This window comes from Zonotrichia leucophrys, chromosome 3 (genome assembly GCF_028769735.1).
Source record: "Zonotrichia leucophrys gambelii isolate GWCS_2022_RI chromosome 3, RI_Zleu_2.0, whole genome shotgun sequence".
NCBI lineage: Eukaryota > Metazoa > Chordata > Aves > Passeriformes > Passerellidae > Zonotrichia > Zonotrichia leucophrys.
Window position 1 is genome coordinate 100,987,523 of NC_088172.1, and position 22,613 is coordinate 101,010,135.

Genomic DNA, 22,613 nt, shown 5'->3' on the forward strand with positions numbered 1-22,613 from the left:
CTGATCTCATAACAGGCCCTTCTACAGAATTTTAAGCAATTAATCCTACCTTAATTACAGACAAATATATCTATAAGCCTCAGGACATCTCTTTCTTATATTTATTAGTAGTAAGCAAACATATCTAGAAATAAATCTGGTAGTCAGGGAAGAAAGGAAAGGGATGAGGGAAAGGGATGAGAGAAAGGGACCGGGGAAAAAGGGACCGGGGAAAAAGGGACCGGGGAAAAAGGGAAAGCCTCTCTGGACACACATCCAGGAAGCTCCTCATAAATCACCCCAGATCAATATAGAGAATTATCAAAAACTATCCCTGGCCCCAGCAGATTTTGCTCTGGTTCTTATCAGGGTGGCTCAGGAGCACAAAGCAGCTGAAGGCTTCCAAGGGAGATCTGTCTAAGGCTTGGCTGAAGCTTGTACAGGCTCCTTAGCAGATGCCTGAAATGTCCCTAAAAGCAGATAACATGGATGCAATCCCTACCCAAACTGGCACCTGCACTCTTACTTTTTCCACATGGGAATGTTCCCTACCTGCTGGAAAAGACAGGCAGCAGGTACCAGTCCCCAGCAGCACCCTGCCCTCCTCTGAGAAATGAACTGAGCCTGGAATGCTACAAAGTGTTTTAAGAAATAAATAACACTACAGAGAGGAAAAAAAAATTGTTTTTAACCAGAGGTCCTGGAACAAAAGGATAGTGCTCCACATCATACCAGAATCAAGTGTTTGAGGCTGCCCTTTCTTTATAAGGCTCTAAGCCAGGCAGACCCTCCAAGAAGCTCTTTATTCTTTATTTACCCTGAAGTGAGACACTGCAGACCCAGGTTTAATTCACTGCTCTACTCCTAGCCCGTGAGGTGACCTTGGACAAGTTGTTCTGTCCAGATTCTCAGCTGGTGTCAGCTGGCACTGTGCCACCAGAGGCAATTTAAACAATTTGAGATGCCAGCCCCAGAGCCCTGGCCCCTCAGCCTCCCTCTCCTGAGCAGCTCTGCCACCCCTATGCCCCAGGGGCACCAAGTGGGGGCAAGAAGAGAACGCATGCTTGCCTTGGACACTACGTGGTTTTCATAAAATGAAACAAAAAGCCTGGTTTGGTTTTTGGGGATTTTTTAAAATAGCCTTGTGATCAAAGCTTTAAAAATATTGCTGTGTGAGGCCCCACCTGGAACTCAGCTCCACGGACACCACGGAAGGATGGATGGACCTGTGGGAGCAACGCCACAAAGATGCTTCTGCTATGGAGACAGGCACCCTGCAATCTCCCTTTGGATCATTTCTTCATTCAAGAGGCTTTTACATTACTCATTACTCTGTTACTTTCTTGGACAACTCCTCCACTTCTGAACAAGCTTCATTTGCTGCCTCCTCCGATTTAGCGCAAGAACAAATCCAAAGAACACGAAACTCAATTTGTTTTACTCTGTCAACAGCCAGCAGCAAAGTTCACTAACTTGAGGGTGTTTTTAAGTGCTGCCTGCCTCTCCTGCCATGCCACTGCTGTCCCAGCTGGAGCACAGGGCCAGCAGCACCTTGCTGTGAGCACAGCTGATGGATGGAACCTGCTGAACAACAAGCTGTGCATGGCTGGGACCAGGTTCCCCTGAAGTGAACTGCTGCAATCATTTACAAGAGATTCTTTCTGCCCCATCCTCTCAACAACACACAAATCAACCACCATGTATATGTGCACTGAGAATTGGAGGGTAGGTTTGTGTCAGAGGAAAAAGGAATGTCCATGTAAGGCTCGTTTCTCCTCCTGCTTTATGTTACAGGATGTTCTGGCCATCTTAGGGAAAAAAAAAAGCAGTTGAGTCTCTCTGAATAAGGATGATTTTAATAGCAGACCCTTCAGTTGTTTGTAGCTCAGTTAGCATGTTTTTGGCTTGCATATCAAAAAGATTCTTCTTCTGGACTTCAGCAAGCTGTTTCCCAGTCAAACCATTAAAATCTGTTTGCAGTTCTCCCTGGGTAGGTGATGCCTGCTGCTGCGCTCTGCGATCCCTCAGCCACCACGGGGACAGACACACCTCCCAGGGCTAATCCACAGGAACAGGGCAGAACACTTGGGGACCAGAGCTCCACCTGGGTACCTGTCACTCCTGAGCCTGGAGAACCCCACAAATTCTCTTGTGCCTCAGTTTCCCTCCCTCACAGTCTGTTGTCATGCTTGCTCCCATTTCCCCTGGCAGGATTGGGGGCTGAGGAATGGCCAGAGTGAGGGAGGGCTGGGATAATCACCTGAACTGGACCCCAGCATTTGACACACTGCAAGGCAAGCCCTGATCCTGACTGCCTGTGGACACAAACCCAGCCCAGAGCTGAGCTCTGTGCACATCATTGGAGGAGCAGCGAGCTCAGGCCAGGCTGTGCATCCCAGCACTTTACACAGCTTGGCACAGGAATGTCCCAAAACAACCAAACCCATGCCTCCAAACCCTATCTGACACTCCTTTGTGCCCCAGAGGGTTTTCCCCCTGCTAAAAGAAGGTATTTCCCCTTCCCAACACACACTCACATCCTGAGCAGGACCCGTGCCCTGGCCTTGCAGAGCTGAGCAAGAGGAGAATGTGGGGCACAAAATACAGCTGGTAACACACCCTGCTCCCCTCCTCTCCTCCAGGCCATTCCCAGGTCCCAGCCAGGACCTGGGGACCATCTGCTTCCCACAGGCAAGGCCTATAGGCAAATGACATTCCACGTTAGCCAAAAGAGTCCATAAAAGGCAAATAAAGTCCCAGCAAGTCCTGTCTCACACAGCTTTCTCCCTGGACACCACATCTGGACTCCTCTTCAATGCCTCCCTTCTTCCAGAAGAACAAGGCCCAAAACCTTTCCCCAGAGTCCTTGGTACAATGCTCCTAGTCCCAGGAATACAAAAAAAAAAACCAACCCCACCCCACAAAAGGAAAACATCAAACCTAAAAAGGAAAACAAAATAAAAACCCACAAACAAACAAACCAAAAGGAAAGACAGCAAGAAAAACCCAGTTTAAACATCTCCAGTTCACCTCAAGCTTCAGTCTTTATTCTGGCCTGGAGTCCAGCCCTTTCTGCTGGATGCAACATCCTGTCCCACTCCCTACCCTTCTTTTCCCTCCAACAATCAAGCACACTGAGAAATCCTGTTATTTCCAAAGTCTTCCCAGCCTGCTTCTAAAGAAAAGCTCAGCATCAAGAGATTGTGCCCACTTTATTTTTAAATCTGAGCATGAAGCTGAAATCCAGCCATGCAATAGTATGGACACAGGCACTGCACCTATTTCCTGTTTCACACAGGTACAGCTGATCCTCTGATTCAGCTGTCTCCTAAATCAGTGATGGAGCCACAACATCCTCCCAAAAGTGATGGAGGCCTCAACATCCTCCCAAATTCCTGGGCACAGCAGGCTCATCCCTTGGCCACCTTGCTGTCCCAGCAGCTGCACTCCTATGGATCCCAAGGTGACAAAATCAGGGCTCATTCTCACCTGAACATTCCTTTGCTGACTGCTCTGGAGACCTGTCCTCCTGCAGGAGGTGATGCAAGGAAAGGGAATGTGAACCTTGCCATGGGACAAGACAAAGGGATCCAACCCCAAGGGATCAGTTCACTGCAAACTCCCCATGCAGATGCCCTCGGCAGTAAATAACAAGGACAGGCTGCCCAGGGCAGCAGGAGTCTGCCAGTCCAGCAAGGATCCCACAGGGAGGAGAGGCAGAACACCTGCATCCCTGTAGGGTCAGCCAAGAACCCATTCACGAGCTGCAAATTACACTCATTTACCACCTTGTTTCCACAGGCTTTCCCTTTGATGCTGTGAGTAATGCCGAGCAGCCACAAGGATTTACTCACCGTGCAGCCCTGCTCTCCTGAGAGCATGTCTGCAGGAAGGGATGATTAGCATGGAAGGGCCTGGAACATGCTGCCCACACCTGGGCATGCCTGACCACTCCTGCCCAGGAAGCCACAGCAGCGGAAAAAAAATTAGGATGAGGTTACCAGTGGCTTTTGGCATGGGTCTGACTTGGCTCCTGCTGATAAAACCCAGAGCAGAACAAAGATTTTCAACCTCCCCAGTGCTCTCCAAAGCCTAAAGATTGCTCTAGAGAAGGGCAAGAAAGGCATGGCTAGAAAAAGAGTAAAAGCTTTAAACTCTTTGTTTTTAAAAATGAGCTGCTGTACCTCAACTGGGGGCTGTGAAAGGAGTTGGGAGAGAGAGCACAGCACAGCTCCCATCACCAAGATGCACCCCTCAGACCCTGCACTCCTGTCAACTTCATGTGGTTTCCATTCCAAACCACAAAATTCTGACATTTTCAGGCTCAGGTTTCACAAAACCTGGCTGTTTTATTCAGCTTTTAGTATTAGAGAAGGCTCTATGAAATTAAGGCTTTACTAAATTTTCTATGCTCGTCAACAGGAAGTCCAGAAGGGGTAACTTAAACCACTCCAAAGGAACAGAAACCAGAAAAAAATCCAATGATCTTCCTAACTACCAGAGAGTTACCATCAATTTAAAGAACAGAGACAAAACAGACAGGCTAACACCTAGAAGCAGGTCAGGTCCAGGGTGAGGGGAGTTTCACAACTGCAGGGCTGGATGCTGATGTCCTAAATGACCCAGTCCCAGCACAGACTTTTTTTAATGTCTGTATCCTCCCAAGAGGATGCAGGCACAAATACCTGCCACATGAATATATGACAGGTTCAGCCGAGTATTTTGAGCATCTCTGACCAAAAATGGACAGTGTGACCAGCCTGTCTTTTCTAATTATGGACTGCTGAAGATTAGCAGCAGGAAGGAAATACTGGGAAAGGGCTTGGACAGAACCAACCAAGCATGCCCAGCCCTCCTCATGAGCTCTGCTCTTCTGACCATAGCCACCACCCAAGGGCTCTCTGTTAATGCCCCTCACCAAGTCATCTCAGCGTGCTGGTTTGGCAATAAACCTCCTTATTTATCCTGGTTTTCTGCTGGGTTAGCCTGCTGGAAAGGCTCAGCTAAGGGCCACCATCATGCCAGAGCCCAGGCAGGAGGCACCAGTGAGGGCAGGAGTGACCAAAAGCCACAGACAGGGCAGGACTGAGCCCCATCAGCACAGGCAGGTGTGCAGCACAAGCCAAAGGAACATCAGCTCCTGAGTCCTTCTGCAACTCACCCTCTGCCAGCCTGCTGTTCTCCTTGCTGTTGAACTGCTGGGGCAGCCAGCAGCCCTTTGCCCTCACACCCTGCTGCAGCCAGAGCTCCTGAGCATCCCGAGCACCACCACCCTGCAGCTGCTGTGCCAGGGTCCACCTCAGCCCTGGCATGCAGCCTGGCACTCCCTCAGCACCTCAATGAAGTGGGCTGCACACAGACTCTGAAATATGGGAGTGCTGAAGGCAGTCCTTCAGCCACAGCCAGGTGTGCAAGCCCTGCTCTGCCAGCACCTCAAGCTGTTCTGGTCAGGTCCCCTCAGCCCTGCAAGCAGCACCACATGTCCCATCCCTGCTGCTCGACACAAGGGCTCAGTCTCAGTCAGCTGTGGGTGCAGGACCTTGAACAAGTACTAAATAAATGAACAAGTCATTTCCTGCAAGGCCAAACACGCTCCCTGCCAAAGAGGTCACATACCACGCTCTGGCCTGATGCCTCTCCCGAGTTTGTGAGGGTAAATTCCCATATCCAGGGGTCCAACGATTACAGCAATACATCTGGGCTAGGATTACTCAGGCTGAAGCTACGATTACGCTCCGCTGAAGAAGTGAGGAAAACAACTGCTTGTGTGCTTTCATTGCGTGACCTCCAAAGTTCGGTTTGGGTTTCTTGGTTCGCACAAACCAAAACACTCCAACCAGGGAGTTTTCACTTTAACTCTCAGCTAGAGGAGCGGGATCTGTCCCACCAAGGTTCTTCAGAGTTATTTTGGCAGGAAGGAGATCTGTAAGGAAAAGCCCTTTGAGGCAGGGCCCGTGACAAAGCGGTCAGGAGCAAGCAGCCGACGTGGCTCATTGCAGCTCCTCCAACCAGCACAGGGGTGGAAGGCGGACGTGCCCCGGATTTTTGCTCCCCATCTCTCATCACACCACCCAGGATTGCTCAGAGGCTTTCTAAGAGTGTGCTCTCATGACATGGATGCTTTCAACACACCACAGCCCACAAGGAGCGGGCAAATAGCAGCCCTGTGAAAAACAGCCTGAGCTTCGTTTTTAGGGTAAGTCCCAGAGCCAGTCAAAACGCATCTGGCGGGCCCTGCTCCACCGTGCTGAACACTTCACTCCCATCAAGTTAAAACAAGATTTAAAAGAAACCTGAATCTTCCACACTTGAATCACGCAGGCCACTCCAAGTGCTTGGATGTGCCCATCCCCATGAGTAAGGGCTGCAGAATCAGACCCAGCTTTTCCTCACCATCCTGCCAAGGACACAGACACAAAGAAGAGGAGAAAAATCCCACTGACTGATGCCCCTGCTATTTCTGCTGTCCGTCACAGCAAACTGGTAAGAGGCCTGACTCAGAAACCTCCCTTGAAAAACCTGAATCATTACAATTTAGAAGGCAGTCTCATATAATGAAGTCTCCACTCCTCCCTTTCTTTAGAATAGAGAACTCGAGTCACACTGATGGGGGGGATAAAGAGGGAAAAAAAATAAACCCAACTTCACACTTTGTTCAACCCGGGTGGCAGTCGGGCAGCCAGAGGTTGGCAGCTGGATCTGGGGTCTGCAGCGCTGTGTTTGGTCTCAGTTACCAGTGTGACCTCCTTAATGCCAGAGCACAACCACAGACTTACAATGCCAGCAAGCGAGAAAGGAGCACCCCAGCTGTATGATCACTGCCCAGACAAACTGTGAACTTGGATTTCTTCTTAGCACCATATCTATTTCCAAAAGCTTGTCCCTTGTGGGATAGAGAGATCATTGGAATGAGCCTCACAGAACACTATAATGTTTTAACACTTTTGTTATTACACATCATTTAGCAACAGGAGATCTCAAACTCACTTCACAAAGTAGCCTTATTTTCGAGACCCAGCCAGAGAGCTTTGATTAAGGCCCTTAGAGAAGCAGGGGGAGCTACCAGAGCAAAACCCCAGAGCTCATGCCCTGTCCCCTAGAGTTGCCTGCTCCAGATGCTTGATAAACCAGACTGCTGTGGTTACCTGCCTCTTGCCTGTTTCCTGTGGAGACAGCACACACACCTCACAAGGAGGCTCTGGCAAACACCGACACACACAGGTCTGCAGTGATCCCAAAAGCCTGGCTCCTCCACATCCAGGCTACGGCTGAAACGGTGCCTGAGGGGAAGGGGACTGACAAAGAAAAGCTGCCGCACTCAAAACGAGCGTGCATCATGCAAAGAGGTGATTCAAGCCTAGGTTTCTGAGCTGGATCACACCTCGACACCAAGGTTCTCCAGGAACAGCAGTCACTGCAGCACCCCGGGCAAGCCTGTGCCCAACCTCACACTGCCATCGATCCCTTTGGCACCAGGGATGTTGGGAGCTGCTTATGCCACGTGCACTCCAAACAGCACACAGCGAAAACCACCCCAGAGCCTCCTGCCAGGGCAGCAGAGAGAGAGATGCCAGTTGACACAAAAGCACTACAGTCTAGTCAAAAGTTTATGCTGGGGATACTAAATGCTGCTATAATGTGAGAAAAATACTGAAACAACTACACAGAAACACACCTTTCCACCTCCTGAGCATAACACAAATGCTGGAGAGCATCAGGCTGTATCCAAGGCTCCCCAAGAGCCCACTCACTTTGGTCCCATGCAGCACCAGCGGATGCAGTGGATGCTGTGGTAAATCTCACCCTGTGACATGATTCTTCTCCCTGTCACTCCTGGCTCTGCGTGACAAATGCCATTCCTCACCTCTCAGATTAACTTTGAGCAAACTGATCACAACAGCCAGAAGCAAAGCAGCCAGAGCCCTGACACAAGTCTGCTGCACCAGCTGGGGAACAGCTCAGGCAGAGCACAAAGGCACCTGTGGCACCAGCCTCTACAGCAGAGGGAGATCCTTCTGCACATGCAGGGACCCCAAAACACAGGATGGGAAGGAGCACTGCACTTAAGAGAGAGGAGTGCACTCTCCCTCTTCCCGCTGAAGAGAGCACAGGTGTGGCCCCAGCACCACAACCCTTCTCACCAGCAGCCTTTGAAGTTTAGGTAAAGCAAGGATGGATATTGGTGTCACACATCTGCATCTTCCGTGCTGGCAGACCTGAATACACCTCAGTTCATACATAAACTCCTGTTTACTTACAACGACGCTCATGTTTTTCCTGGCCTTACTTCTTGGAAGCAACCACCACGTTTGTAAGAAAAAGCGTAAGTTTTAGAAGACATGTAAAAAAAAAAAGACAAATCGATTAAATTGAGGGCATAAAAGTCCCGAATCTTAAAAACACATCCCGACATCGTTCTACTCCACAAGAAACACTGCGTTCAAGCCGTAGCTGGTGTTTGTGCTCTTCCCTGAACATCAGAGCATTCCTCACACCATGCTGGACACCGTGAAACCCTTCAGACACGTCTGTTTATTCAAAAAGCAAATTCGAGTCACGGAGGCGTACGCTCTTCTTTCCTTAAAGGCAAATAAGCCTTGCCTAATTTCTGCTTACATTCGCGGCTCCGCAGAGCAACAACGCGAACCGCTTCCCACCGCCCCCCGCGCAGCCCAAGCGCGGCGGGCAGGGCACCCCTGGAACCCCGAACCCCGGGGCTCCGCAGAAGAGCTCCGGGCACCCGGTGCCTGCCGGGACCCCCGGGGCAGGCGGGCCCCGCTCCACACGCCGGGCTCCGCCAAGTTTCACGCTGCTCCCGCGGCCGCCTCCAGCGCGCAACACCGCGGCTCGGGAGGGCCCCGGTGCGGACCCCGTGGGGGAGCCCCGGCCAGCGCGAACCCTGTGAGGGAGCCCCGGCCGGCGCGGACCCCGTGAGGGAGGGAGCCCCGGCCCCCGCGGCGCCGCCCTCCGCCCCGCAGCCGGGCTGGGCTGGCCCGGCCGCTGCCCCCCGCCGCGGCCCCGCACTCACCGCCGCGCCCGGCCGCGCAGCCGGCCAGCAGCAGGGCCAGCAGGGCCAGCGAGCAGAGCGCGCAGCGCTGCCCCCGCAGCAGCCGCCGCCGCCGCCGCCGCTCCGCCGCCGTGCCCGGGGCGCCCATCGCGGCCGCTCCGCTGCGCTCCGACCGCTCCCCGCGCCGCGCCGAGCCCCGCCGGGCGCCGCAGCGCCGCCTCCGCCCGCCCACCGCGGGCGGGACGGGGCGGGGGCCGCACGGCGGCGGCGGGGCCGGCGGGGCTCGGCCCCTCCTCGGGCAGCGCTCGGAGCGGGCACGACAACGGCGCGGTGCCCGCTGCCGGCTGCCTGCCTGCCTGCCTGGGAGGGGGCGGCTGGCTGGGCATCGCCTGCGCTCGGCGTCGCTCCATCGCACACATCGCACCTCCCGCCACCGCTCGGGACCTCGCAGCATCACCGCCTAGGCTACGGCCTGTGCTGTGTGGGACACAGAAAAGCCCCAGCGCATCGCTGACCCCTCACCTGTGATCCCGGGCACGGCGGGAGGCAGCCCTCACTGCCACCCCTGCGCCTTTCAGAGGTTTCTCATTGCGGGTGGCTGGGAATTTTTTCCCGTTTCTCACACTCTGCCCTCAACTTTTTGCCGGGTGAGCAGCCACCTACCCTTCATCCCGGTCCTGTGTGAGCCCTGTTGCTTCCCATCACTGTGCTGGGCACCCTGGCACCCCACTCACACACCTCTGGAGAGCTGTGCCACCCGGACAGCCCACGCACAATTACTCCAGCCCTCCTCGGCTGGGGCTGCCGTGCTCGAGAAACCTGGGCCAGCCAGAACCTTTCTTCGCCCCTTTCTTGTAATGTCGTAATTGCTGCTGGAACATTGACACAAACGCCTAGAGGCTGTGCTGAGCCCGGAGTACAGTGCACACACCAGGGAACAGCTGCCCCTGCAGGGCCCACACTTGTGGAGACGCACCATTATCCAGGGCCCTGGAGTTTCACAAGGGATCGACCTTTTTGGCTGGAATGCCACCTTCAGCTGAAATGAATAGGACAACAGAACAAATATATCTGTTACCAAGATCTGTCTGTTCCCCAAGAGCTGCCATGGCATGCTGTACACAGAGTGAAATGAAAGTAAACATCACTTTCAGTAGCTCTGGTCAGTTACCAACCTTTCTCAATGAAGACAGTCTCATTCTGGGGCAGCAACAAATTGCGTGCACCCACTCTCTCCTGAAAGGGTTTCTGCCAGTTCTGAACTTGACCAGGATGTCAGTTTCCAACTCAACTCTTACTCATTTACTGCTTATGTTCCTACACACAACTTTAACAACACAGGTGTCTCTGTTGGCCCGGGGTAGGCAGAGCCAGCTCCCACCCAGACAGTAAACGGAGCTGAGAACTGGCCTAGGATGTAACTATGGAAGAAGGGTTTTGTTTTGGTTTGTGTTTTTTCCCGGTAGGATACACTCCCTTCCCCCTGGCAGGGCAGGTTTTATCCCATAGTAAACAACTCTGAAACCTGCAGCACTGTCAAACACTAGAGCAAGTCACTCCAGATGAGGAAAGAGATCCTGACTGTCACCAATTGATGCCATGGGAAAGCAGTCATGGGTGAGAGAGGCTTGGGGGTGAAAGTTCCCATTGCTGACACCACAAAGCACCGTGACAGTGCTCCCAAAGTACTCCCTTTACATTTAAATGTCCCTTTGAAGTCTATAACTTCTTGAAAATGTGACCCTGAGAGTCACTGCAAAATCATTACTCGTGCCTCCATCGTAAGTTTCCTCTGGCCCCTTTGCAGGGCTGCTTGTAAATACCAGGTGAGAGCTCACTGTCTTGAGAAGCTCAGGAGCAAATCTCCCACTCAGAATCACAAGAATGCCTTACTAGTGTAGTGAGTACTAGCTTCTGAAGCATGTGCATTTCTGGGGAGCAGAGGACAGGAGAATTCCCTCTTCTCTCCCACTGGTGTGTGGGTGGAGCAGGCTTTGAGAAGCTTCATCTGTTGGAAGAAACAGAAGGAAGGGAACCGTGGTGGATGTTACTATTCTGAAAGAAACACTCTATATTTACCTTCTACAGGAGTCTTCTGCACAAAAAATAACCTGCTAAAGACCAGACATGACTGATGAGGGTTACAGGGTTTTCTTTGTGGCACCTCTGCCACGCTTGGTGCCACGCAGAGCTCTCTCCACGGAGGGCCACGGATGCTCTGGAGAGAGGCCCCTGGAAGGTTCCCACAGAGCTGGCTCTCAGAGGGGCAGGAAGATGTGCTTTTGTTCCTTCCACAGTGCAAAACCACATAAAGCTCTGGGAGAAAACTGTGTAAATCACAGGATACAGATGTGCAGAGATGACAGCCAGATGTGCCTTAGCAGAGCCGAGGAGCAGCCGTGACTGTTGCAAGGAGAGCAAACAGCCCTCGCGTACTTGGCATCTTCCCCTGCAAGCCACGCCAAGTTCTGAGCTTCAGACCAAACAGAGATTTTTCTTCTGTTTGGACTTGCAGATTATGCTCACAAAGAGCTTTCAACCCTGGAGAAAAATATTTGGGATTCAAGCAGAGCACAATCGATGCGCATTGGCCGGGCAGAATCCAGCTGCCAGTGAGGGTGATCCCCAGCTGGCGGGCAGCACCCCAAGCCACTTTGAAGGGTTGAAGTGGCTCTGGAGCCTTGGCCAAACATGGACAGGGGCACCATGAAGCTGGGGCTGAGAGCACCTGCATGGCAGAATCACCAGGTCTCACTGCTGCTGCATTCCACACGAAGGGAACTGCTGCAGAGGCGCTCCAGCTGGGTCTCAGAGGACAGCAGGAGGGTTCCCTGTCCTGAATTCCAGTCCTAGGCCTTGCCTTTGCATCACAGCTCCCTGCCAGTGTCTGCCTACATGGAAAGCTGCACCCTCACCTCAGGTGTGTGCTGCTGGGTGTGATATTTGCTTGTGCCTCCTCCCTGAGCGGTTCAGTGCCAGGGCTGTGGCCGAGCTCCAGTTCCAAGTTAAAAGCAGCAGCAAAGAGGTGGCTTGGCATGGTTGCCTCTCCTGTGAGGTGAGAGGGGCTGGCTTAAGCCAGCTGTTCAAGCCACAAACCTTAGACACACTCATGCATCCTCTGCAAGCCACAGGGAGGATGCAATTAAACACGCTGCTGATTGCCACTGCTCTCTACATCCTGCCTGCTCAGCGAGCTGAAAGCCTGCCCAAGTGCCCTGCTCCCAGGTAGAGCTGTTAAAAACGGGAACAGACTCCAGAACTACAGTGATTTCAGCATTTATTATAATAAAAATGAAGGTCTAAAGTATGGGGGCTTGCAGGCTGAGTGTTCCTGTCAAGGATGCTGCAGCAACGGTGCTAGGGCTTCTTCTGCAGCCATGTCCCCGAGGTTCCAGGTGGAGCAGCACTGCTTCCCTGGGTCAGATGCCCCTTTTTATCCTGTTTTATGTCCCTTTGGATCGGTTTCTTTTTGGATCCTTCATTTGCATGAAGGTTTTAGGCACTTGATTGGCCCATCACAGTTCTCTCTGGTGATGCGCTTTACTTGTGTGTGATACATTGAGTAGCTATTTCTTATAACTACCCTTTTAACCCCTTTTACCATAACCAAACTAACAGTACATGCTTAAAAATTATCAGCTATTTTACAGCAGTTTCTAACCCATTTTTAACAGAGCTGCCCAGTATGAATGAGCTGGTTTCAGTAAATCTAGCCAGCCGTGCCCCAAGGGAGCCCAGGGAGCACGGGGATGTCATTGCAGTGAGGACAAACCTCCTCCTGCCAGTCACACACACCCGTGCTCCAGGCTCAGGCTGGTTCAAAAGGCTGCCCAGCTGATGGGATTTTAATGTAAAAATAGTTTACAGGAGTTTAGGCTACGCCTGTTCCCGTTTTATTTAGGAACTTATTTAAATAAGTTTGCATCTGCTTAGATAAAACAGCTTAAGGTCACAGCCTTGGATAAAGCTGGGTGTCCTCCTCCTGAAGGCAGGCAGCTCTCTTTCTGAAAAGCTTGAAGAAAAGTGTTTATACTTAAAGGTTCTGCAGAGCTCAGGGTTTCAGGGAGGCTTGCGGTACAGGAGGGAGCAGAGGGGACACACTCGCTCTGTTTCTGCTCTCTAGGAAAACAAACTGGGCTGTGACAGAGCTGGTTTCTGGCTCTCCTTCTGCCAGAGGGTTTTGGGGTCTTTGGCAGCCAAAGGAAAGCAGCAGCATCCAGTTTCCTCACTCCTTTTCTGGTCTGTACCCTTTCCTTAGGGTGCACATTTTTCGAAAGCTTTCCACGTCCTCTCTTCATGATTCACAACTAAACACACACACACGAGCAAACACACTAAATAAAAGTGTATTATACCCTGTATTTGTATGTGTATTTGTCCCTTTTTGAGGCTTGGAGGTATTTTCTCCTGCAGCCCTCTTTTTGGGTGCTGTTTTCTCTTACCAGGGCCAGAGAGGCAGGATGGAGCAGGACAGCCCTCCCCTGCTGGAGCTGCTTGTCCCAGCAATTATCCCTCTGCTACTGCTGAATCTTTGGGAATATCTTGTTCTTCAGTGGCGAGAAGCAATTACCAAATTGAGTATGCAGTGCATAAAAGCCAACTAGGGTTCTTTCTGGATGAAAGAGGCAATAAAAACGCTGGTATTTATAGAAAAATATTTATTACTTCATGGGATATCAGGGCTTCCTGTGGTTTGAGGCTGTGCCTTGCATAGCTCATTGCTGAATGCCTCAGGATGACACTTCTTTTTTTTTTTTTTTTTCCTTTCAGCAGCAGCCTGTTTGTTCTCCAATCAATGGTCAGGTTTACAAACAGAGTGATTCTGTGTGCCCTTATGGGCTGTCCTCCCCTTCTGTAGGCTGGTGGTGTGTGTGTGGGTGTGTGTGTGCACATCCCACCTTGGGAAAGCCCAGGGAATAGCAACTGCTCCAGAGGAAAGCTCTGCTCTTCTACCTGCCTGATGGCACTGGAAAAAAAAAGCAACACTTAATAAAATTAAAGGGCAGACAATTCAAAACAAATGCAAATGAAACCCTATTATACGCAGTGAAATTGCCCTAGAGGACCCTTTGCCACAGGAAGATGTTTCTGAAGCCAAAAAAGAAATCCAGAAATGCAGAAGAAGGATGGGTAGCTGTGTAAATATTGAAAATAGCAGTGTCAGAATGAATCCTAACATTGGTATATACAGAGATCACAGTTTACAGCTTGTAAAAGTCTGAGAAAACAAAAAAAGGACCATGAAATCTAATATAAATCTTGGATAATCACCCATGCTTCTGCCCCACTTTGGGGGCTGGTGGGCTCCTCCCCAGTGGCTTGACTGTGAGGGATACTGTCCTCCAAAAAACACCATGGAGGATGCCATGGCAAGCACAGGGGAGAGGCTTTGCCCACCACAAAAGGGACACATCCAGCAAACCACCACTTTGCTCCTGCCAGCCCACTGCTCCTCCTCCTCATGCCCTGAATGGCAGCCCTGCCTCCTTCCTGAGCTCTGGTCACTTCCCCAGCTTGGGAATGTCCTTGGGCTTGCTCTGACCATCCCCAGGTCTCTCATAAGCACTGAGCAGCTCCAGCCTGTGAGCAGCACATCCATCCAGGGTCTCCATGGCCTCAGCTCTGCAGAGGTGGCTGCCCTGGGGTGATTTGAGTTCCCTTCAGCAGATCAGTGTTCCTCTCCTCCTTCCCCTCCACCCTCCCAGCAGCGTGCCTGGATTTAGGGAAGGCTGTACAGGGCCACTGCCAGCAGGAGAGGAGAACAAGGTCTGCAGGAGAGGTGCAAGAGCCTCGGGGGCTGTTTGTTCCCTTAGCACTGGAAGTTCCTGTGCAGAGCTCCCTGAGATCCCTGGGACTGTCCTGGGTGCCTATCTGAAACCAGCTCATCAGCACTTCACACATGAGCTGATGCAATCGGAGTGCAGGGCTGCAGCTCCTGAGATAATTCACAATTACAAGGAGCAGAAGTGCTGCTGCTTGGCTGAGGCAGCTGAACTTACTGGCCCAGCCACAGTGGCTTAATTAAAGTCACTGGAAGGAAGCTGTGATCATCCTTCCTGTGAGCAGAGATATGGTTTATTGCTCACCATTTATTTTCCTCATTTCCACATAGAGGAGGAGATGGAGGGGCAGTTTATGTAGGAAGCTTTGCTGGCATCCTAAACTGTGAGTGAAACCTCCCTGGGTTGACAGAAGACCAAGAGAGAGTTCATTGGGGTGTTTCCCCCTGCCCAGCAGGGACACCCTAACCCTAACCCCCACTTCTCTGCCTATAAATGTGTTAAATGACAGAATTTGTCACAGTTCTCAGCACCAAAGCATGCTGCAGAGGTGGGTTCTCATTTCCAGGAGAGGCAGTGTCAGCACGCAGACAGGCCAGCTCCTGCTTGGACTCAGTTCCAGCACCGGATTTATCAGGCAATGAATCTCAGGTTGCTCCTGGAGACATCTAGTGAGGCATCAGCGTAATGCAAACCAGCACAGGCACCCAAAAACGCCCCTGTGGGAAGGGAGAGCTGCTGTGGGACACTGCTGGGGAAGCAGCTCCCTCACTTCTGGTCACTGAGCCCTTCAGCACTCCAGAAACAAATTATACCAGGGTGTCACAGCCACTGGTTGGCATTTGTCATGGAGGAAAGAAAGGAAGAAGGAAAGGAAGAATGGAAATGGAAGAAAAAAGGAAAAAAGAAGGAGGAAGGAAGGAGAAAGAAGGAAAGGAAGGAGAGGAAGGAGAAGGAAGGAGAGGAGAGAAGGAAAAGAAAGAGGAAAAAAAGAAAGGAAAGGAGAGAAGAAGGAAAAGAGAGAGGAAAGGAAAGGAAAGGAAAAGGAAAGGAAAGAAAGGAAAGGAAAAGGAAAGGAAAAGGAAAGGAAAAGGAAAGGAAAAAAAGGAAAAGGAAAAAAGGAAAAGGAAAAAGGAAAAGGAAAAGGAAAAGGAAAAGGAAAAGGAAAAGGAAAAGGAAAGGAAAAGGAAAGGAAAAGGAAAGGAAAGGAAAGGAAAGGAAAGGAAAGGAAAGGAAAGGAAAGGAAAGGAAAGGAAAGGAAAGGAAAGGAAAGGAAAGGGAAAAGCTAAGCTCCTTGCTGTCTCCTCAATGACACCTAATTTAGCCAAAGTATTGGCCCAGGTTGTGACACACAATGTGCTTCAGATGTCAGGAGGTGACAGTTTGGAGCAACACTTTGTCACTTTCCCAAGTGGCATGGCCTGACCTACATAAAACAACTACACTCTGACATACATTACTGTTTTGTTTAACTGGATTGACACTAGCTCTCAGGCAGAAATATATCTGCAATTTAGCCAAATTTATTTCAAATCTTTTCCGTAAAATTAAATTATATTTCCAATGTCTCTCAGAAATGAATATCCAAGTGCAAAAGTTCTGCTATATTTTCAGGAGTTCCTGTTACCAGCACGTTTTCAGCATGCAGCACAACCCTCTGGCACTTTTAGCCACAGGGAAGAGGGCAGCAGCCCTGTGAGGAGCTGATAATCCCAGGCTGGCTCCCAACACCACCGTTCCCAATTCCCAACACGTTATCACGGCCAGCAGGAACCAACCAGCACATCCAGCCCAAACAACGAGCTCTGCTGCCAGCCAGGGAAGTCTGTGAGCCCTGGGCTTATTCATCAAATCCCTTTTCATGTAACGCCTCTCCCAAGCTGGGCTGTTCCTCTCAGAGCTGTGGCACTGAACTGCCCAGGGCTGGCACTGCCCAGGGAGACCCTGATGTGACAACACAGCCTCAAGTTCTGCCAGGAAGGGTTTAGGGGGGGTAATAGGAAAAATATCTTCATGGAAAGAGCTGTCCAGCCTTGGGACCGGCTGCTCTGGGCAGTGCCAGAGTCCCCATCCCTGGTGGAATTTAAAAACCATGTGGATGTGGCACTTGGGGACATTGCTGGGGGAATGGTTGGACTCAATGGTCTTAGAGGGCTTTTCCTACCTAAGTGGTTCTGTGTAAAGAAGCTGTGCTGGAAAAGCAGAACAGTCCATCCCTACTTCATAGAGGGTTAATTTGTGGTGAAATGAGCTCCTAATTAAGCATCCAGGATCCCATTTGTTTGCACTACTAAACACAACTTCTACTCACCTGAAGGACAGCACTTTCACCATCTCCTGAGTGAGCAGCCCCACCAAGAAGAAAGGCGGCCACATCACCCACTTGTGCTCTCGTTTGTTTCAGTGACAAATTAGCCCCGTGCTTCTGGGTGACCTGCAACAGCCTGCCATGCAAACACCACATATGGGAAGCTGACACTCATCAGGACACTGTATTTTGTAAAAAACGGATAAAGAAGTGTTTTGAAGGCAGGTGAGACCATGAAATCACTTGAGACCCTTACCCAGCTGCTGCACTGTGTGCTGCCTCAGGGGCAGCAAAGATAGTCTCTGGACTTGCTTCAAATTCTTCTCCTATGCACTGTATTTTTCCCCAAATAGGCATGTGCTGTATTTCTACTGTCTGTTTAGAAAGGAAAGAAATAAAACCTCATCCAGACCATGACTTCATGCTCCCAGATATATATTTTGCATTTAATTTCACACTTTTTGATTTGTGTACGTGGATTTCATTCTGCTGGTGGCACACAGCTCCTCCAGAGTGAAGCAGGATGGCTTGGAAAGCAGTGCAAGGTCTTACCTAGACAGACTTGCTCAGGAAAAATAATCTAAATTAAGTCACTGCTTGACTTTAAGTGGATTAGTTAAAATGCATTCAATCCCTCAATGCAAGTTCTTATTCAGAAGCAAAATGACCTAAATTTGATTTACCTCCAGTCATTTCCAAACTTAAATAATATTAACACAGCTTTCAGTCAGAGAGGACTGACCCCGTGTATGTTAAATTCAGTTTAAGCAATCCACTTACATAGACAAGAAAAAACAAAACGAAAACAAACCAGAAACAAAACAAGACAATATTTCCAAGCTCTAAGCATTAAACTGCTAATTGCTGGGCCTGCTTCTCCATGAGTTCAGTGGTTAATGGTGGCTGCTGAACAGCCTTAAGAGAGGCATGGCTAGTGTCAGGTGTGGGTTGGGATGAGGAGAAGGCGTTGGAACCCAGATTATTCCTTTGTCTGGGACAGAGATGGCAGAGCAATTACCATATTTGGGGCTGCCTACAAGCTTGCTGCTGTATTTTCTCAAATAAATGATGAATGCTGCAGAAATCTAAACATGACTTTTTATAGTCACTCCTCCAGGCACACAGCTATTAAATGCTGAGCTGCCAGCCCCAGCTATGCAGAAATTATGTGTCAAGCCCCCCAAATCCTGGGGCTCCCTTCAGGGCTGAGAGATTCACAAAGCAGGGCTCATTCTTCGTGTTCCACAAGCTTTAGAGGGAGGGAAGGGATGGGGAGAAGCACTCAAAAGCAACAGAATGGATCCAGAAAAGGAGCACCTGATCCCTGCTCACTCCCAGGCTGGCCTGAAGAATTATGCTGATACAATTTTCTAAGTTTCTCTTTTCCTGTTAATCTTCTCTGCTGAAGCAGAACAGCCTTCAGAGAGGGCAGAGTCATTACACACCTTAGGGTTTGTTTTCTTTATGGCAAAAGGAGAAACAAACAGCTTCCTCTTGGGCACCAAAGAAGAAACAGCAAATCTTTCTAAGAAGCAGAGGTGCCATGACCCAAAATCTCTGCTGCCTGCAATAACCAACATGCCTGAAGCCTTGTCAGGCATGTGCTGCTCTGCCCTGCAGCTCCATGATCTCCCTTCCCTGCCCCACTTCCCAGCACAAAATTCACTTGATTTGTAAAGGAAAAACAGATCAGCTCAGGCTGATGTGTTTTTCCATGGCCAGTAGGCATGGCTGGAAAAGCACAGGGATCAAAGTGACGGGGTCAGGAAGGAGATGGGGAATGTTTGTACCCTGCCACAAGGAACAAAGGACATTTCCACTGCTTGGGAGCACGGGGAGCAGCCCAAATAAGTGAAGGCATCCATAGCTCTGCTCCTTATGTGGCCAGCCAGCTACATAAGGGGGCTTCTGCACAGATGTCATATTTGTGTGTGCTGGCCCCTCATTTTACCCCTCTCCAGGCAGTGTCTGAGGGCTGGACACAACTTGAGGCCATTTCTTTTCCTGCCACTTGTTGACCAGGAGAAGAGGCTGAGCCCCACCTGTGCTCACAGCCTCCTTTCAAGTAGCTGGAGAGATGGAAAAGATCTCTTAATGTTTGGAAAAAATTACGAAATTTGCTCTTAAATCTGCCCCAAGCCTTATTCCAGCCCCTCACTGTCCTTTTGTTTATAAGCCTTCTCCTTGTGCTTGACAAACTGCCTCAGGCGAGATCCCAGCCCATCCCATTCTTTTCCTACCCACAATAAAAACTCATAGAAAACAGCAGTGTTTCATTTGGGAGCTATTTTGTAGAGGAATGTAATCTCCAAGGAACACAGTAATGTCAGAAAGTGACCAAACAACACCATAAATTGCACTTGGAGCTCCAGAACTGTCCGGGCTGAGCACTGGGCTCCAGCAAGCCCCTGTGAGCAGTGGCACAGGAAAACTTTTTAAAGCTGTGGCTAACACTCCAAGAGCAGATTTTAACATTCCAAGAGCAGATTTTGACACTCCAAGATCAGATTTTAGCACTCCAAGATCAAATTTTAGCATCCCAAGAGCAGATTTTAGCACTCCAAGAGCAGAATTTCAGGATCCTGGATGGGAGGCAGCAGTGCAAGAGGTGGAAATGGAGCTGCCTGAATTCAGCAGGCATTTCCCTGCCTGCCTCCAAAGCTGTTTCTCACAGGCTTTAGGAAACTGAACAACTTACCCACAGCCTCTCTGGCACTGGGAAGGAGTCTCCCTTGGACACACTCTGGGTTTTTATCAGCACAAACAGGGTTTAAGCCTCCACTTTAAACCCCTGTTTGCCCATGGAAGTGGCCACGAGGCTGGGCAGCTGTATGAGCTCCTAGAGCTCAAAATCCAGGACTGTCTGTCCCAGGAGCTTCCCTGCTTGGAGAGCAGCAGGATCTCCAAGCTGCCCACTCTGAGAGGCATCAGCTGTGCTGGAAACCCCTCAGGAAAAAGGCTGTAGGAGAGGCTGGGACTGCAAGGAACATCCCTCTGCTACTCCAGGTGTGTTCCTGGCTGTCCTGGATTGCCAGGCAAATTGTATTCTATTTGCCATCTGTATGGCAGTTGTCTTCTGTTAAGTGGGTAGTTGTCCGTATCTCTTCCACCTCCGAAGAGACATCTGCTGATAACAGACTATTGAATGTCACTGCATGGCTGATAAGAACTATAACATCCCATTGGGAGATGCTCCACCCAGAGGGAGGAGCCAAGCATTCCTACCTGGATATAGTCTGGAGATTCTGGAACACCAGCACAGCTTCTCCACTGGATCTTCAGAGGAAGACTCCACCTTTCTACAGGATCCCTGCTCCAGCAGAACCACCCCTGACACTGCAGGAGGGCTGCAGCCACATTTCAATTGGACTGCTACCAACACCCCACAGGGTGTCAGGTTGTGTTCTGACTCTGTCAGTGTTGTTTTAGTTCACTGTGTTTTTTATTTTATTCTTTTATTTTCATCCCTAATAAAGAACTGATATTCCTGCTCCCATATTTTTGCCTGAGAACCCCCCTTAATTTCAGATTTGTAACAATTCAGAGGAAGGGGGTTTACATTTTCCATTTCAGAAGAGGGTCCTGCCTTCCTTAGCAGACACTTGTCTTCCCAAATCAAGACAGTGGCCCTGCTCCAAGGATGTCACTGAAATTGTGGCTAAAAACAAAAACTCTCCAACAATTTTTAGTGTTAGAGAATGAAGGCATTACTTTATTCGGTCCAGGATGTTGTTCTGGCCAGGTTGTGCAACACAAATCACTTCATCCACACATTGCCTGGGTTGTGCAGAGAAAATCATTGCATCACACAGACTTTTTACTAGATTTTCCCCATACTTACACAGTCTAAACTCAGAGAAATGGATTGGTTCAATGTTCATTGGTCCCAAGTCACACAGTTCTTACTGTTTGGTTTCCTGTTGGTTATTGATCCCTTCACCTTTGATGTTAATTAGGTTCTCACTCTTCTAGGACAGAGGCTCCAGGGCCTGGAGCAGCTGGGATGGATGCAGTGGGATGCCCAAGGCCTGTGTGCTCCCTGCGAACCTCTGCCCTGGAGATGAAAGTCATTTCCATCAGCACACATACTTCTCCTGAAGCCCTTTTCTTGGGAAGAGTGACTCACTTGCAATATCCATCTGAAACTGAAACGTTCTCCTGAGGTATTTTTAGACAACAGTAGTGGTGGTCCAGTGAGTCATGGCTCTAGCACTGCCCATTGATGCAGAAATCCCTGGGATCCAGGGCAGTGGATTGCTGTCCAGGGCTGCTTCCATGGAGCTATGCCTCACCAGTATGCCAGCCTTTCTTCCCTCCACTGTGTTTGAATATATTCCTATTCTCAGCAGGGAAAATGTTACAAAGCCCCAACAACCTCTCTGGACAAGCAGGAGAACAATTCTAAAGAGAACAGGAGGACAGTTCTAAAGGAAGGAGTAGAAGAAAGGAACTCATGGAGACCTGAGACAAGGTGATGGTGCCAGCCCTGCCCTGGAGCACCATTTCCAACCCTGCCCCCTTTCCCATTTTCATTTCCATTCCCATTCCAGTTGCCCTAAAGCAGCCAGAGTTCTCTCTGCGCTGCCTTGCACCCTGGGAGCACTTCATTTCAGCAGGAAATTACAGCACACTTTCAGACAGAAAAACAGCTGCCCTGGTTTAGGGGAACACCTGGAGATGGATTTTAGGGCAGTGCCACAAATGAAGGTGAGACCAAAACCTGTTTGTCACACAGGCACTGGTGTGGGATGGAGAGGGGCAGCTGATGCTCCCAACAGGGATCAAACATGAGCCACGCCTGTGGCAGCAGCTCTCAGAAAGTCTGTGAGAAGATCAGAGAAAAGAATGAGAAACAATTCTCATCTTAACCTGCTGCACCTGTTGCTGTGAACGTGTGGAAAATGTTATGGGGATTTGATTACCAAAGGGTGGTTTCTTAATTAGCCAGTGGTGATGGTGTTTGGATTGGAGGACCAATTAGGTCTACCTGTATTGTAACTGCCTATAAAAGCAATGGGTTTCTTAAGAATAATAATGATAATAATAATGAGAGATTGATCAGCTTTCTGTGAATCATGGAGTCTATGCTAATTATTTCCCACCCTGTGTAAATCAGACCATTTTTTAATTCCTTGCTCACACTCTCTTCAGGATTGGAACCTGCAAACTCATCCATTCCACCTTAATCATGGCACTTGGAGATTGGTCTTATTGACTGAGAGCCAGAAGTTATTTCCCTTTTAGTCCATCAAATTAATTTACGCATCAAATTAAACTCCTCCAATCCTTTTTACCAGTACCTTTAGCCTGCCAGAGCAACATCATTTCTTCCTGCTGTTCCATCCTTAAAATCCTGATTTTTGGAGCAAAATGGCCCTTCAATTCAGCACCTGGACCAAAACATTTGGGAGATACCAACTGACCTGGATTTTTTACTGGGAAGATTATTTTCTCTTCCAAGAGTCCATGAAAACCAGCAGCATATTTTCATAGGACCCCTAACATAATCTCTGGTTACCATGGAGATTTCCTTGGGGAA

The 22,613-nt window shown here is 49.9% G+C and overlaps 1 protein-coding gene across 2 annotated transcripts in view; it reads right to left on the minus strand.

The window, feature by feature from the left end:
• The window catches only part of SLC24A3 (solute carrier family 24 member 3), a 110,638-nt gene extending 101,502 nt beyond the window's left edge, over positions 1-9,136 (minus strand). For both annotated transcript variants that reach the window (XM_064709621.1, XM_064709620.1), the window contains exon 1: positions 9,008-9,136. In XM_064709621.1, the coding sequence (XP_064565691.1) occupies positions 9,008-9,134 (127 nt within the window). In that variant the 5' untranslated portion in view covers positions 9,135-9,136. The remainder of the gene's footprint in view (positions 1-9,007) is intronic.
• Positions 9,137-22,613: the final 13,477 nt, after the last annotated feature.